Source organism: Sylvia atricapilla, chromosome 22 (genome assembly GCF_009819655.1).
Source record: "Sylvia atricapilla isolate bSylAtr1 chromosome 22, bSylAtr1.pri, whole genome shotgun sequence".
NCBI lineage: Eukaryota > Metazoa > Chordata > Aves > Passeriformes > Sylviidae > Sylvia > Sylvia atricapilla.
Genome location: NC_089161.1, coordinates 155819 through 172033, shown reverse-complemented (window position 1 = coordinate 172033; position 16215 = coordinate 155819). Strand labels below are relative to the sequence as shown.

The 16215-nt window shown below is 52.6% G+C and overlaps 1 protein-coding gene across 1 annotated transcript in view; it reads left to right on the top strand.

The window, feature by feature from the left end:
* Nucleotides 1–12582, top strand: part of RERE (arginine-glutamic acid dipeptide repeats) — a 68904-nt gene extending 56322 nt beyond the window's left edge. The window contains exons 7-16 of the mRNA XM_066334535.1: nt 943–1035; nt 1768–1967; nt 4182–4343; nt 5502–5612; nt 6252–7600; nt 7814–8036; nt 8486–9209; nt 10754–10900; nt 11068–11248; nt 11710–12582. Of these exons, the coding sequence (XP_066190632.1) occupies nt 943–1035; nt 1768–1967; nt 4182–4343; nt 5502–5612; nt 6252–7600; nt 7814–8036; nt 8486–9209; nt 10754–10900; nt 11068–11248; nt 11710–11743 (3224 nt within the window). The 3' untranslated portion in view covers nt 11744–12582. The remainder of the gene's footprint in view (nt 1–942; nt 1036–1767; nt 1968–4181; nt 4344–5501; nt 5613–6251; nt 7601–7813; nt 8037–8485; nt 9210–10753; nt 10901–11067; nt 11249–11709) is intronic.
* The last annotated feature ends 3633 nt before the right edge of the window (nt 12583–16215 follow it).

Sequence of the window (16215 nt, the reverse complement as noted above, 5' to 3'; positions counted from 1 at the left end):
TACAAAACATCCTCTTGGAGCCTTTAGAAAAACACTGTTCCTGCATCAAGGACTTCTCTTCTAATTAAAGATTGGAACAGAAGGAGCCAGAGGGCTTCCTGCTTGTGCCAAATTATAGCCCTGTTATGTTGTGAATTTATAGTGGTGGGGCCAGAAAAATGCAGTGCTCTCAAAAGGGAAATATTTACTTCTGAGGTGTTTAGAAGGTAAGGTACAGTTTTTGTGATGTCTGCATATTTTCAGTGGTTTAGATGCTGCTTTTGAGCTCACAGATCTGTAATCAGCTAATTTGCCACAAAGGAAAGGGACCCTTTGCATATCCTCTTCTTCTAAACATGACATTTTTGCAGTGTTGCAGGTTAACACTTGGAGCCCTGCAGTAAGGACAGGAGAGCTGGTGTTAGTTATCCTTCAGTGCCTCTCATCCAAAAGAATCACAACACATTTTTCAAACAGGTCCATTGTGTGTGAGCATTGATTCCTCCACCCACAAACACCTCTGCTGCTGGGTTACAAAATAAAAACCACAAAAACCACTACAGGACCTGTTCGTGGAATCTTTTAAAAGTTTTAAATTTGACCAGATTCTAGAGATAAATCCCTTTTCTCTTGAAAATTGTGGGTTTGGAGCACAGCCTCTTGAACTCAGCATGGATGGTATTTGAACGACAGCTTTACCTGGGAATGTACCACGTGCTGAATCAGAAGCTGCAGGAGTTGTATCCCTTGGCATATTCCTGGAATCCTCCTTTAACCTGCAGAGGGATGAGGTCTGGTTCTGCTCACTTTGAAAAATCAGAAAAAAAAGGCCACGCAAGGCAGGGCGGGCATAGGCAGTCACAATCTATTTTACTTCGTGCTTACTTTAGCTAAGTAGGAGGAAACAGAAAATGCTGCTGAGTGTTTATTTCTGTCCCATTTCCCTCTCTCTCCCACCCTCAGTGGACCTGAGCTCGGCCAGTGAAGATGACTTTGACAGCGAGGACAGCGAGCAGGAGCTGAAGGGCTACGCCTGCCGCCACTGCTTCACCACCAGTATGTCCCAGTCCCTGCTCCTTCTCCCCTCTGCTGGGCCTGGGAGGGTGGCTGCAGCCAGCAGGAGCAGCTCCCGTGCTGCCACAGCCGTTTGTGGGGGTGAAGCAGCTAAAATATGCAGCGTTCCTAACAGAGTTAATCAGGCTTTGCCATTGCAAATTAATACTGCGGTGACAAAGGAGAGCCCCGAGGTAGACATTCAGACAGGAATAAATCTGCATAATCCATAATCTGTGTAATCAATTTGGGACATAATGAATCAGTGCTGGGCTCTGCCTGTCACACACAAAACCTCCTGAGATGCTGCACCAGATCTCTGAGCATCAGCCCCGTTCCTGTGGCTGTTCCTGAAGGTTGCCTGGTGTTGGGGCATTTGCAGATGGAACTGGGAGCCCCAGAATGGGGAAGGAAATCAGAGGTTCAGAGCTCGCTTCTCTTGCAGAAACCACAGCTTTGGAGAGCAGCAGCTGCTTGTGAGCTCCCAGGTAGAGCAGATAACAATTCTTTCTGTGCCTCAGAGCTGTAGTTTCTTAAACAACCACAGGTTGTAAGTTGAATATTGAGGATGCGCACTGGGACGGGACAGACTTCTCCAGAAACTTCTCCAACTTTGTTACCCGTAGAAAAGCAGCTGATTTTGCAGCCATACCTTTTTTTTAACAATTCCCTGTGTTCTGAGCTGGGGCTGGGCTGCTCTGTGAGTTGCTGAGGTGTTGCTTTCCCTGCCCCAAGCCTCCAAGGACTGGCACCACGGCGGCCGGGAGAACATCCTGCTGTGCACGGACTGTCGGATTCACTTCAAGAAGTACGGGGAGCTGCCGCCCATCGAGAAGCCCGTGGACCCCCCACCCTTTATGTTCAAGCCCGTGAAAGAGGAAGATGATGGCCTCAGTGGGAAGCATAGCATGAGGACACGGCGGAGTCGAGGCTCGGTGGGTTTCACTCTCTTCAGTGCAAGAGCCCTGAAAGCGTGGCTGGTTTTTGCCTCTCTGCTGCATTTGTGTGTGCCAGGGGAGCTTTGCTGAGGCTTTCTCTGGAAAAAAAGGAGATGGAATGTCCCTGCAAGCTGTGTTGTTTCTCTGTAATGACTAGCAGCGGGCTGTCATGGTAAGGGGGCATTGACAGTGCATTAGAGATGCTGTGCTGGCACGTGTCCTCCTTCCAGCTGCATCCTGTCACAGTTACGCCCTGGGGAGGAGTGTCGAAAAATGAGATGCTGCTGTTCATGTGGCCTCTTCGTGTTACTGGAGCTGCAGTGTGTGCCCTGCAGAGAGCTCTGCTTTGCCTCTGTGCTCTGAGCTGTTACTTGGGTGGGGCAGCAGGAGCCTTGCTGGGAGTGTGGCACTTGTCAGGGCTCTGGCAGCAGCTCTGGGTGGTTTATTTACCTTGGAGTTGGGTGTAGCTGATAGAAAGCAGCAGATGGATTTGTTTCCTTGCCCTCCCCTCTCTGTCTTTCTGAACAGGGTGATGTGACCATTGATTCTAAATACTTCCTGAGGCTCCACTTCTGGGGAGTGTTGGCTCCACTGCTGCTTTGGTAGCCAGTCCTCCAAAAAACTGCCAAAATGGCAGGGAAACAGCTTTAATTATTGAAATCTACTCTACTGACCCCTTACTGCACAGCACAGGAGCACACTGGGACTGGGGGTTTACACCTTGGCCTTGACTGCCAACAGATGGAGTATTTTTAATGAAACCTGGGGGTCCTCTCCTGCCTGATGCACCCGTGTGTTTGTGCTGTGTACTGGAACATCTTCCTAAATGGCATTTCTAACAGGCACTGCTGAGGAAATAATCAGCACTAAATGTTTGTGAGTAGACAGATTAAAGATTTGCCTCCTTTTACATTCGAGCCCAGCTGAGCTTTGAAGAAAGAAGTGTTACGAGGTGAAATGCTGCGGGTTTTTGCTCCCAGGCTGTGCCAGGGGTGTGTTCTGCTGAGGCACAGCTCTCTGAGAGGCTGGGCAGCGCTGACCTGGGTTTATTTTACCCCTAGATGTTGCTCTGGGAGGCTGGACTGTGCTGACCCGGGTGTGTTTTAGCCCCAGATGTTGCTCTGGGCAGCACTGACAGGCTCTGTCACCCCAGATGTTGCTCTGGGAGGCACTGACAGGCTCTGTCCCCCCAGAAGAGGCTGGACTGTGCTGACCCGGGTGTGTTTTACCCCCAGATGTTGCTCTGGGCAGCACTGACAGGCTCTGTCACCCCCCAGAAGATGCTCTGGGCAGCACTGACAGACTCTGTCCCCCCAGATGTTGCTCTGGGCAGCACTGACAGGCTCTGTCACCCCCCAGAAGATGCTCTGGGCAGCACTGACAGACTCTGTCCCCCCAGATGTTGCTCTGGGCAGCACTGACAGGCTCTGTCACCCCCCAGATGTTGCTCTGGGTGGCACTGACAGGCTCTGTCACCCCCAGATGTTGCTCTGGGCAGCACTGACAGGCTCTGTCCCCCCAGATGTTGCTCTGGGCAGCACTGACAGGCTCTGTCACCCCCCAGATGTTGCTCTGGGTGGCACTGACAGGCTCTGTCACCCCAGATGTTGCTCTGGGCAGCACTGACAGGCTCTGTCACCCCAGATGTTGCTCTGGGCAGCACTGACAGGCTCTGTCCCCCCAGATGTTGCTCTGGGCAGCACTGACAGGCTCTGTCACCCCCAGATGTTGCTCTGGGCAGCACTGACAGGCTCTGTCACCCCCAGAAGATGCTCTGGGCAGCACTGACAGGCTCTGTCACCCCCAGAAGATGCTCTGGGCAGCACTGACAGACTCTGTCCCCCCAGAAGATGCTCTGGGCAGCACTGACAGACTCTGTCCCCCCCAGATGTTGCTCTGGGCAGCACTGACAGGCTCTGTCACCCCAGATGTTGCTCTGGGCAGCACTGACAGGCTCTGTCCCCCCAGATGTTGCTCTGGGCAGCACTGACAGGCTCTGTCACCCCAGATGTTGCTCTGGGCAGCACTGACAGGCTCTGTCCCCCCAGAAGATGCTCTGGGCAGCACTGACAGGCTCTGTCACCCCAGATGTTGCTCTGGGCAGCACTGACAGGCTCTGTCACCCCAGAAGAGGCTGGACTGTGCTGACCCGGGTGTGTTTTAGCCCCAGAAGATGCTCTGGGCAGCACTGACAGTCTCTGTCACCCCCAGATGTCGACCCTACGCAGTGGCAGGAAGAAGCAGGCGGCCAGCCCCGATGGCCGTGCCTCCCCCATCGCCGAGGACGTGCGCTCCAGCGGCCGCAACTCGCCCAGCGCCGCCAGCACCTCCAGCAACGACAGCAAGGCTGAGTCTGTGAAGAAATCCACCAAGGTGAGCCCTTCCCCTGGCCTCTCCTGGCCGGGCCTGCGCTCCTCAGGCCTCTGGGGCAGGAGATGCAGCTCGCAGGATGCTGATGAATCTCTCTGTGAGCTGACACACCCTTTGAGTGTTGGTAAGGCAGAGGTGGAGTGGGGCAGCTGAGAAGAGCTGCTGCTTTGTGCCTGGCCAGGCAGGGATGGCCCTGATCAAACCACTCCGGTAGCCCCACGAACCTTACTGCTCTCACAATGCAGTAATCCCTCCGTTTGGGATGCAAATGCAAGCGTTAAGCTCAGGGGAGTAATGCAGATCAGAAATGCTGTGTTTAAGACAAGCAGACAGTTTTGGGGATTTTTTGTAAGTAGTACTTAATCTTTGTTTACAAAGGAGTATGAGCATTTTGTAATTGAGTCTGCTTCTGCTGCTGTTTTTCTGGAGGTGTATTTGCTTGATTGTTCAGAGCAAGCTGACAGTTGAGTCTGTTCAAATGAATTAAGTGCCTTTCCAAGAGAGTTCTAAAGAAACAAAGCCACATGAAGCAGAAAGGCTTACCATTGAGCAGTGTGAATTGAGAAGGAGCAAGTTAAAAATAAATATTATTAAAAAAAAAAGTCAAAATGAGTGTGGAGCAAGTTTTCACATTATAAAACTGAGAACTTGGCAGAATTTAAAGTGAGGTGATTATGTGATGCACAGAGCTTTTCCAGGCCATGGGAGAAGGTAGTAGTCTCAGAATAGCTGTTCACTGTTGGCCCTGTATCTGAGGGGATCTAAAAATACTCCTCTCAAAATACCAAGGGTAGAGCAAGGCTCTCATGTAGCAGGAAGAGGCTTATCCCATCTGCAGAAATTGTGGCTCCATCTTGCACCAGTTCATAACTGGTGTTAGAAGGGTCACCTGGGCCAGCTGATCTCTGTGAGTTCCTGATGGACTTGGTCCTGCCCAGCTCTGTTTAGAACCTTCCTTCATGTGGGGGATGCTTTATGCACTTCTCCTTTTTCCTGCTAGTTTGGTGTGTGTTGGATCTCTCTTTAATACTGACTGTGTCAACTCCTGGGTTCTGCTGCTCCTTCATTTGTGTTAAAGAGGGTGGCACTGGCCTACACTCAATTTACTTTTGCATTTACACCCCTGGTGACTGTTGTGTTCTGCTTCCTTCGTGGCAGAAGATAAAAGAAGAGGTGTCTTCTCCTCTCAAGAACTCCAAGAGGCAGCGGGAAAAGGCGGCGTCCGACACGGAGGAGCCTGACAGGTCCAATGCCAAAAAATCCAAAACTCAAGTGAGTCCCACAGAGGGGAATTTCCTCTTAGGAATGGTTTGAGGTGGGGAAGGGGTGCAAATCTTGTAACAAACTGAAAATATTAAATCAGTTTAAGCCACAGCAAATTGTAACTTAATCTGTGGCTGGAAACTGAGCAGTGTTACAATGTGTTCCTTCTGCTGGAAACAGTGGAGCGATACAGGGTAGGTCCAGAAGTTGGGTTTTTTCTTTGTTTTAATATTAATATCAACCACGTAGGAGTACACTGGATTCTTCTCCACTCCTTTGCTCCATTTTTTAATATTTAAAATTGGGGTTTTGTTGTCTGTGACAAGTTAGAAGACCACCACTGGAGTTGTCACAAGACAAATCATTTCCAATGCTGGTCACCCTCACAGTGAAGAAGTGTTTTGCTGTGTTGAGCAGGACCCCTTCTGTATTTCAGTTTATTCCTATTGCCCCTGGGCAGTGTGGAGGGATCCTGGGTCTGCTGTCTCTGCACTTCCCTTGGAGATTTTGTGTTCCTGTGCTGGTTTAGGCCCCGTGAGGTTCAAAGGGCAGCTGTGTCTGCACAGCACGTGTGACAGACCTGTCCTGTGGCACACTGGGAGCGTCCTGCTGTGCTCTCACAGAGGCCACCGTTGGCTCTCCCCACAGGAGATCAGCAGGCCCAACTCCCCCTCGGAGGGAGAGGGCGAAGGCGAGAGCTCCGACAGCCGCAGCGTCAACGACGAGGGCAGCAGTGACCCCAAGGACATCGACCAGGACAACCGCAGCACGTCCCCCAGCATCCCCAGCCCCCAGGACAACGAGAGCGACTCGGATTCCTCTGCTCAGCAGCAAGTGCTGCAGGCGCAGCCCCAGGTGCTGCAGGCCCCGAGCAGCTCTGCCCAGGCCGCCGCTCCCACGCCGCCGGTGCCGCCCGCGCTGCCGCCGGCCTCCAGCTCCGCACCGGCCCCCTCCCAGGTGTCCCCTCCGGCGTCCCAGCCCTCGGGGCAGCCCCAGCCCGCCGCCCCTCACTCGCACATCCAGCAGGCCCCCGCCCTGCACCCGCAGAGGCTCCCGTCGCCGCACCCTCCCCTGCAGCCGCTGAGCTCCGTGCCCCAGAGCCAGGCGCCGCCGGCGCAGCAGCCGCCGCTGCACGGCCAGGCTCAGCCCGCCGCTCACGGCCTGCAGGCTCAGCAGCCTCTGCTGCCCCACGCCGGGCCCGCCCAGCCCTTCTCCCTGCCCGCTCAGTCGGCTCAGTCTCAGGTGCCCCTCCAGACGCCAGCCCCGTCGCACTCGCACTCGGGGCTGCAGGCGACGCAGCCCGTGCTGCCCGGCGGCGCCTCGCTGCAGCAGGCGCAGCCTCCCCGCGAGCAGCCGCTGCCGCCCGCCCCCATGGCCATGCCTCACATCAAGCCTCCCCCCACCACCCCCATCCCGCAGCTGCCCGCTGCCCCGGCCCACAAGCACCCTCCCCATCTCTCGGGGCCGTCTCCGTTCTCCATGAACTCCAACTTGCCTCCGCCGCCCGCTCTGAAGCCTCTGAGCTCGCTCTCCACTCACCACCCTCCGTCCGCGCACCCTCCTCCCCTGCAGCTGATGCCTCAGAGCCAACCGCTGCAGTCCTCGCAAGCCCAGCCTCCCGTTCTGACCCAGAGCCAGAGCCTTCCCCCTCCTGCCAGCCACCCTCCCTCTGGACTCCATCAGGTTTCCTCGCAGCCCCCCTTCTCGCAGCACCCCTTTGTGCCCGGGGGCCCCCCTTCCATCACGCCCCCTTCGTGTCCCTCCACCTCCACGCCGCCCGCCGTGCCTGGCATCCCTCTGCAGACCCCCATCTCCACGTCAGCAGCTTCTAGTGGGACGGTGCCCGTGGTGACAGCCTGCACGCTGCCGCCCATCCAGATCAAGGAGGAGGTCCCAGATGAGGCTGAGGAGCCGGAGAGCCCTCCACCTCCACCCCGCAGCCCGTCCCCAGAGCCCACCGTGGTGGACATCCCGAGCCACGCCAGTCAGTCGGCCAGGTACGGAGCTTTCATCAGTGCTCTGCTCTCCCTGGTTTTATCCTCCACTGTCTGTGGACCAGTATGGTGCAGTTAATTTTCTCCTGGCATTCTGGGAAGCTGGTAGTGTTTGGTCTGAGTTTGGAATAGTATTAGTTTGGACCTACGGCTCTCAAATCCCACACTCTTGCACCTTTCCCAGGGCTGAGCTCTTTTCTCTTGTGTTCCTTTCAGGTTCTATAAGCACCTGGACCGTGGCTACAATTCATGCTCCAGGGCAGATCTGTACTTCATGCCTCTGGCAGGATCCAAACTGGCCAAGAAGAGAGAAGAGGCCATCGAAAAGGCCAAAAGGGAAGCGGAGCAGAAAGCCAGGGAAGAGAGGGAAAGAGAAAAAGAAAAAGAGAAGGAGAGAGAGAGGGAGCGTGAGCGTGAGAGAGAAGCGGAAAGAGCTGCGGTAGGTCCAGTCCTGGAGCTGGGGAGGGGAATTGATGGCTGGGTCTGGCCTGGGTGGTGACTGCAGGACGCAGATCCCCAGGGGCAGTTTAGTCCTCTCAGGGGTCTCAGAGCGTGGAGCTGTGTGCATGGACTGAAATCCAGCCCGCTCTGAGCACCTCCCGACCTGCCTGGGACTGTTTTCTTCTTAAAGGAAATGGAGAGGTTCTGCCCCTGCTCTGCTTCTGTGGGAGGCCAGATCAGCTGGGCAGAGCTAGGCCGAGTGCTGACATGTACCTTGCGGTAGGAGAGCACTGTGCAGGCACAGTGAATACCTTTGTGGCCCTCGCACTACAGTGCAGGCACACAGGCGCTGTCCCTGGCAGAGGGGCTGCAGACAGGAGGGCGGTGTGTTTGTGTGTGTGCTCTGAGCACTGCATTAACCCCACGCTCTCTCCCCGCTGTGTGCAGCAGAAGGTGTCCAGCTCCTCCCACGAGGGCCGTCTGGGCGAGTCGCAGCTCAGCGGGCCAGCCCACATGAGACCCTCCTTCGAGCCGCCGCCCACCACCATCGCGGCCGTGCCGCCCTACATCGGGCCGGACACGCCGGCGCTACGGACGCTGAGCGAGTACGCGCGGCCCCACGTCATGTCCCCGACCAACCGCAACCACCCCTTCTTCGTGCCCCTCAACCCCACGGACCCGCTGCTGGCCTACCACATGCCCGGCCTCTACAACGTGGACCCCACCATCCGCGAGCGGGAGCTGCGCGAGCGCGAGATCCGCGAGCGCGAGATCCGCGAGCGGGAGCTGCGCGAGAGGATGAAGCCCGGCTTCGAGGTGAAGCCCCCGGAGCTGGACGCGCTGCACCCGGCCACCAACCCCATGGAGCATTTCGCCAGGCACGGGGCGCTGACTATCCCACCCGCGGCGGGGCCTCACCCCTTCGCCTCCTTCCACCCGGGGCTGAACCCGCTGGAGAGGGAGAGACTGGCGCTGGCGGGGCCGCAGCTGCGGCCGGAGATGAGCTACCCGGACAGGCTGGCGGCCGAGCGCATCCACGCCGAGCGCATGGCCTCGCTCACCAACGACCCCCTGGCACGGCTGCAGATGTTCAACGTCACCCCTCACCACCACCAGCACTCACACATACACTCGCATCTACACCTACACCAGCAGGACCCCCTACACCAAGGTGAGACTGGCGGTTGTGGAGGGAAGGGCTCGGAATGGGTCCGTTCTGACCTGGGAGACAAACAGCAAATACCCACTCTGACCCGGGAACTCAAATTTCCACTCGATCCTGGAACTCAAACGGCAAATTCCCACTCTGACCCATGAACTCAAATACCCACTCTGACCCTGGAACCAAACAGCAAATTCCCACTCTGACCCAGGAACTCAAATAGCAAATTCCCACTCTGACCCTACACCAAACGGCAAATTCCCACTCTGACCTGGGAACAGAATACAAATTCCCACTCTGACCCGGGAACTCAAATAGCGAATTCCCACTCTGACCCAGGAACCAAATACCAAATTCCCACTCTGACCCAGGAACTCAAATTCCCACTCTGACTTGGGAACCAAACAGCAAATTCCCACTCTGACCTGGGAACTCAAATTCCCTGTCTTCATGTCCACGTTGTGGTTCTGTGCTCTGTCAGGTTGTGATAAGTGAAATGCAGTTACTTTTTGTGGGAGTGATGCAGAGTGGTAACACCACAGTGATCTTTCTTCAGGCTCTCACTGTGAAATGTTTGCTGCTTCGTTGTGGGTTGGATTTTTTAAGTACTGCTGGCCTAGAGCAGCACCTTACGGTTGTAATAATTAATAGTCTCAGAAATTAATCTGTGCCTTGCCCATTTCTGAAGCAAGATACATGATCACTACTCCAGAGGTCTGGAGTCCTGGAGATGAAGCCGTTTAGCAGAAATTTCCACATTTTCTGGTGACAGACTGGAAAAGACCAGGTGCTGCAGCTGCCAAGTTAGGGGGACAGGGGGATGTCAGAATACTTTAAATGCAGATTCTGGTGTCCAGCTACTAATGCAGTGTTTGTGCAAGCAAATGCAGCGTTCTTTGCCCTGGAGCAGTGTCCATTAAATGTGGGAGATGCCCACTTTGGGAGCTGGAGGGGATGTGAGTGCTGGTGCAGAGGCCAGATTGTCCAGCAAGGAGAGCAGCAGGGTGGTGGGAGCTTCTGGAGGGCTGGGGGCTTGCAGGTAGGACCTGGCAGCTGCTGAGGCTCACTGCAGAATTCTCAGGTGGGCTCAGTTGCAGCAGGTTTGCAAACCCCCTGGCAGCAGAGGGAATTTGATGTAGGCTGTGTCTGTACAAGGATTGTGTTGCCAGGTGAGTCAGTCACTGAGCACCTCTGTGCAGGTGAGGCTGGATGCTCCCCAGGTACTTGTTCTGGACAAAACCACGGCTTGTACCGTGTCCCTCCCAGCCAATTCACTGCCAAGTCTCTGTGTTTGGGAGGTGATTTGGCCTTGTGCTCTGCCAGGTTCAGACACAGGGAGGGGCTCTTGGGTAGATGCTGCTCCAGGTGGCTCCACTGGTGCTCAGGGCTGTTCTGACCCCTGTGTCTCCTCAGCTGGGGTGAGCGGAGGTTAAAATGACCCCACGTTTCTGCTGTGAGCAGCTGAGGGAAGTGTTGAGGCTTGGTGTTCCCCTCCCTGGCAGTTCTGTGCACTCCCCAGGCAGCTGATGGACGCTTTCTCTCCTCTCTCTCAGGCTCAGCAGGACCTGTTCATCCACTGGTGGATCCTTTAGCAGCTGGACCCCACCTGGCACGTTTTCCCTACCCACCTGGGACCATCCCCAACCCATTGCTAGGGCAGCCACCTCACGAGCATGAAATGCTCCGACATCCAGTCTTTGGTGAGAGCAGTTTACAGTCCTGTGCAAGGGCTGGCTTTGATCTCAAACACCGGCTTTTTCCTGCGGGCTTCAGCGTTTCTCAGAGAGGGGCAGCGGGGTGGTTGCGGTGGTTTGCTGGGACGAAGAGGAAGGAAACCAGGAGTGTAACAGTGGTTTCTGTCGCCCAGGTACTCCCTACCCTCGGGATCTGCCTGGGGCCATTCCACCCCCCATGTCAGCAGCCCACCAGCTGCAGGCCATGCACGCCCAGTCCGCAGAGCTGCAGAGACTGGCCATGGAGCAGCAGTGGTTGCACGGGCACCCTCACATGCACGGCGGGCACCTACCCAGTCAGGAAGATTATTACAGGTGAGACTGCAGGCAAGGCTCACGGGGAGCTGGGAATTCCGTCGTGTTTCTCCACATTTCCTTCTTCTGTCTGAATTTCTGCCCCTCTTGCCGTGTGCTGGGCCCTGAGGCGGTTGCAGGTGGAGCTGTGCTCAGACCTGCTTTGGGCAGGTGGGAGCTGAGGTCCAGGTCACTGGCACAGGGTGGGAGGAGTTGAGTCCCCCATTGCAGAATCGCCTCTGGTTGGGGTTTTTATTGGGATACTCAGTGCAATTGCTGCTTCCACATCTCTTCCCGGAGAACAGCAGAGGGTGGCAGGGCTTTGTGGATCCTGAGGAATTCAGTGGATCCTGAGGAATGACTGAGGGCACTGTGAAGTGCTCTGAGCTCTCCACCTGCAGCCCCTGAGCAGGAGGGCAGAGCTGCCTCTGTGTCTGACACCTCCTTTGTTGTGTTAAAACGAGTTTTCTTTCTCTTTGCAGTCGACTGAAAAAAGAAGGTGACAAACAGTTGTAATAAATTATTTATTTGTAACGCTGGCTATGGAAACCCCAGTCCTTGGGAAGGAGTGGAACATTTTTACATACAAGAAGAGCTACAAAAGGAAAAGAATATCTTATAAAGATTTCTTTATATATTTAAAACAGAAGCAACCACCCAACAAGTAGAGACTTATCAGCATAGTGTTCATTTGTAGAGAAGATTTCTCAAGACTGGTGTGGGTCTCCCTGCATGAAAACGTATTCAGAAGCCTATTGGAAGTACAGGACTGTGTGGAATATTCAGAGAACTTCCTGCAATCTTGGTTTTTTTTTTTTTTTTTTGCTTTTCTTTCCTTTTTCTTTTCTTACTAGCTTGTTTTCAGTAGGTGCTAGAATCAGGTTCACAACACAAGTCACTGTGCGTGAAGGGACACTCAATGCATCTATAGGTAATGAAAAAAAAAAAAAACAAGGATTGCAAGTAGGTGACATAACAAGCTCTGAATCCAAGTGCTATAATAATAAAAAAAATCTACTTTTATTTTAATACATTGTAGGAAATCTTCATAATTTTAAAGAGAGCTCAGTTCTGCAGCATGGCTTTTTAAGTCTGTAAATAACTTTTTTTGGGTAGAGGGGAGAAACAAAACAAAACAAACTCCAGAAACGTTTATCTTGATTTTCAGTAACATCACAAATTGTGAATTCCTACCTGGTATTGACAGAATACAGAGTTGATTTTTTAATAAAAAATATATATATAATTATCCCTTTAATTAAAGGGAATGATGGGTATCAATAATTTCAAATGGGTAAAAGCTTGAAATTTGGTTTGATATCAACAATAAGCATTAAAGGGATTTGCAGGGATAATGTTGCAAATGACTGTTTCTGTTCTTGGTTTTTTGGTTGGTTTGGTTGTTTGGGGGTTTTTGTTCGTGTTCCATCTCTCTGTTCTGCAGCTGATTTTGTTGAGTTGGGTTTCTCAGCAGCTCAGATGTCCCTTGGACCCCGCTGGCTCTTTGGATGCCACCTTTCAAGAGTTCATTTTCAGTGTGGCCATAAAACACTTCCTTCCTGCGACCTTTTGAGACTTAATCTTAGCTCCATTTGGTTTAGACTTTGGGCAGAAAGTTCAGAGAAATAATCTGTTCTAAAAATCTCTTTTTAAAAGATGTTCCATGGCTCAGACCAGTGCAGCCAGAATTTTGTATGCACATACTTTGGGAGGACATGCTTTTTTCCCGGCCTCCCTTTTGATCAGTTCTTAAGAAAAGTGAACTTGGCAACTTGCTGTTCATTAAGTTGTGTTGCAAAGACCAGTCTGTTTGTTTTTTTTTTTTCTCTTTGACTGTTTTAGGTTTGGGGTTTTCTAAGCAAAAGCTGTTTTAATGACACCAGTGTTGTGTCCCTCAGGAGCTGACTGCTCTGGGATGAGCAGGGTCCAAGGACAGTGACATTTGCTGCCTCCCAAGCCCACAGTCCCTGCAGGGCAAACTCCTGCTGGCTGCTTCCCACCAGGGAGAGGAGAGGAATACACAGTGACCATTCATGGACTCGGCTCTGCTTACAGAGCAGCTTTTTTAATGTTTTTTTCTCCCCATTTTTGCCGGAGTTTTTCTTTCCCGGAGCAGAGGGTGACACCACCAAAGGACATCTGAACCTGCTGGTCATTTCTTTCTGCTGGTGCACAACTGCCCCCGTTCTCTCTCTCTCTCTCTCTCTCCACTCACCAGTGCTCTCTCTGCTGTTGTAGCCTGTTCAGTGTGATGGTTGTGTCCTAGGACTGTACTGAGCCACCCTGATAAAGTTGTAGTTAATCAGTTAAACCTCCTGCTGCTCTCAGCCCAGAGCTGCTGCAGTTAAAAACCTTCCAGGCCCACCAAGGCAAGGGGAGAGCTGGGCATTTCCCAGCTGCTTTTCCCCATTTCCCCATTTCCTGTGCTCCACTGCACATTTCTCAGCGCTGCTGTGGTGGTGGTTTCTCAGTCCTGCAGTGTTTAACTCTGGGTGGAGGTGTTTCTGAGGTGGGGAACCACGGGGTCAGTGCAGAATTGAGGGAGGTGAAGTCCTTGTCCCGTGGCTGTGGGCAGTGGTGGGGTGAAGAGGTTTCCTTAGGGATTATTTTTGCTCGTGGCTGAGCAGCCAGGAGAGTGCCTCAGTTTGCTTCAGAGGTCTCATCAGGCACGTTTCAGTTCAGTCTCTCCCTCCTTTTTGTTTTACCATGTGGAACTGGGGGCTTTGGGAGACTTCAGCCATTTCTTCTGACCCTTCTCTTGCTGTTTTTCAGGAAAAGGAAAAGCCAATTCCCTCTAGTGGTCCTCTCTGTATTCCTTATTTTTCAGCTGAAGGTGCAGTCTTGTTCTAAAGGTGTTCATTGATATTTTTTCTTTTTCCCAGAAGAGTATTCTAATAATTTATGGGAGCTTTTTTTGTTCACATCATTCAGCAAATAAGCACTGAAATTCTTCCATTTTAGCCCAGTGATTAACTACAACTTTACCTGCAGTGGCTTCTGAAGCCATCTCGGTGTTCGATGCCCTGTTAAAAAAAAAAAAAAACCAACCCAGACCTTTCGATTTTCTTTCAAGAAATCTCTCTTTACTTTTCCTCTGTTCCGAAAGTTTCTTTTGAAATTTTGCTTTGGTGTTTTTTGAAACGTCTCTCTTGTTCTATGTCGTCATGGTTGAGCTTGTTTCACTGCACCGTTAAAGCAGAGTGTACATTCTGACTGCTACATTTATATATATCTTGAAGCTTAATGTATATATGAGTAGTTTGCCATGGGATAACACAGTGTAAACAGAGTAGAAACCCAGAAATCGTGACTTCTGTGTTCTCTCCATTTGAGTATTTTGTAATTTTTTTGAAATATTTGTGGACATAAATAAAACCAAGCTACACTACAGCAGCCAGGTTTTGCCTGCAAGTGAAATGTGTCTCTTGATTGTTGTTAGTGGGAGAGGAGCTGCTTTCACCTGGGGTCATGTGGGGTGGCCACTTTGTCTGCTCCAAACCTGTCTTGGCTTTATTTTTCCCCTCTTTGAGATAATTTTGGTTTTAATACAGAGTACACAAACACCAGCATCACGTCCAGTTCCACTTCTGTGTCCTTTGAGTCCCATTGCTGCTCTGCTGCTCAGTTTTCACTGCAATAATACACTGGGTATTCCCCAGTAACTGCATTTTTGGGGCATTGTTTTTCCTGAGGGATGTTGTTTGTGCCGGTGGAACCGTGTTGGAACACAACTGATCCAGAGCTGGCACGGGATGCTTAACAAAGGGACAATTACACAATAACTCATTATCTACTCGTCTTCTGAAAAGCTGAAATTTGCCTCCAGATTCCGTCCAGGTTGTGCCCACTGTGGTGTGACTGGTGAGGGTCAGCGTGTCCAAACGCGGGGCTGGCACGGGGAACTTTGGTCAGAAGGAGGTGGGAAAGTTCCTGCCCTGTGATTTATCTGGAATGGATTTATCTTTTTATCAAATTTATCTTCTGGGGTAATTGCTGCTCTGAGCACGGGCAGAAGAGGAGTGTGCTGTGCTGGAGGGAGCTCAGGACAAATGGCACGAAAGGCTAGAAAAAACCCCACAGCATTTTGTGAGGGGAAGGTCAGCTCTTGTCTGCTGGGAATAGCTTCTGAAATTGCCTTTTTTTTTTTTTTTTTTTTTTTTTTTTTTTTTTCCCCAGCCTGTGCTATTATTTTGACATTTCTTTTTTTTTAATTCCTTGTGCTCAATGGAGAACCTGAGCGGGCTCAGGCTGCCCCTGTCCCTGTCCTGCTAAATTCCAGATTGTGAATTCCTGGAGGCAGAGTGAAGAATTCCAGGGGCACGGGGGTGAAGAGGACTCGCAGCTGTGGATAAAGGGAACAGCTCAGTGTTTGAATGGTGGTTCTGTGTTAATTAATTCTGTGTGAATGGGGTGTGCCGTGGCAGGGTGAGAGCTGGGAGCCATCTGCCCGTTGGATCAGGGCATTGGGGTGGGAGTGGATCCTCCCGGGCCGTGGGTCCCCTTCAGTCAGATCCATTCCTGTGGAACAGAAATTCCCATTTGCAGTGGAGTTCCTGGAGTGGGGTGGGTTGGGCGGGATCCCGGAGACCACCTCACCCCAGTGCCCACCGTGGGTTGGCTTTCACCTGCATTGCCTCGGGGATTTAACCCGGAGGGACAGGCAGGGCCCTCAGGGGTGCCAGGAGAGGGGAAAGCCAAACTCGGGGCTCTGAGGGACCCCAGCACCTGTCCACGAGGTGAGGAAGGGAAGGCAGGAGTTGTGAGGGGTGCCAGGGAAGGGGAAAGCCAAACTCGGGGTTCTGAGGGACCCCAGGAGCTGTTCAGGAGGTGAGGAAGGCAGGGCCCTCAGGGATCCAGGAGAGGGAAAAGCCAAACTCGGGGTTTTTGAAGGACCCCAGCACCTGTCCACGAGGAGAGGAAGGGACGGCAGGGCCCTCAGGGCTTCCAGGGAAGGGAAAAGCCAAACTCGGGGTTTTGAGGGACCTCAG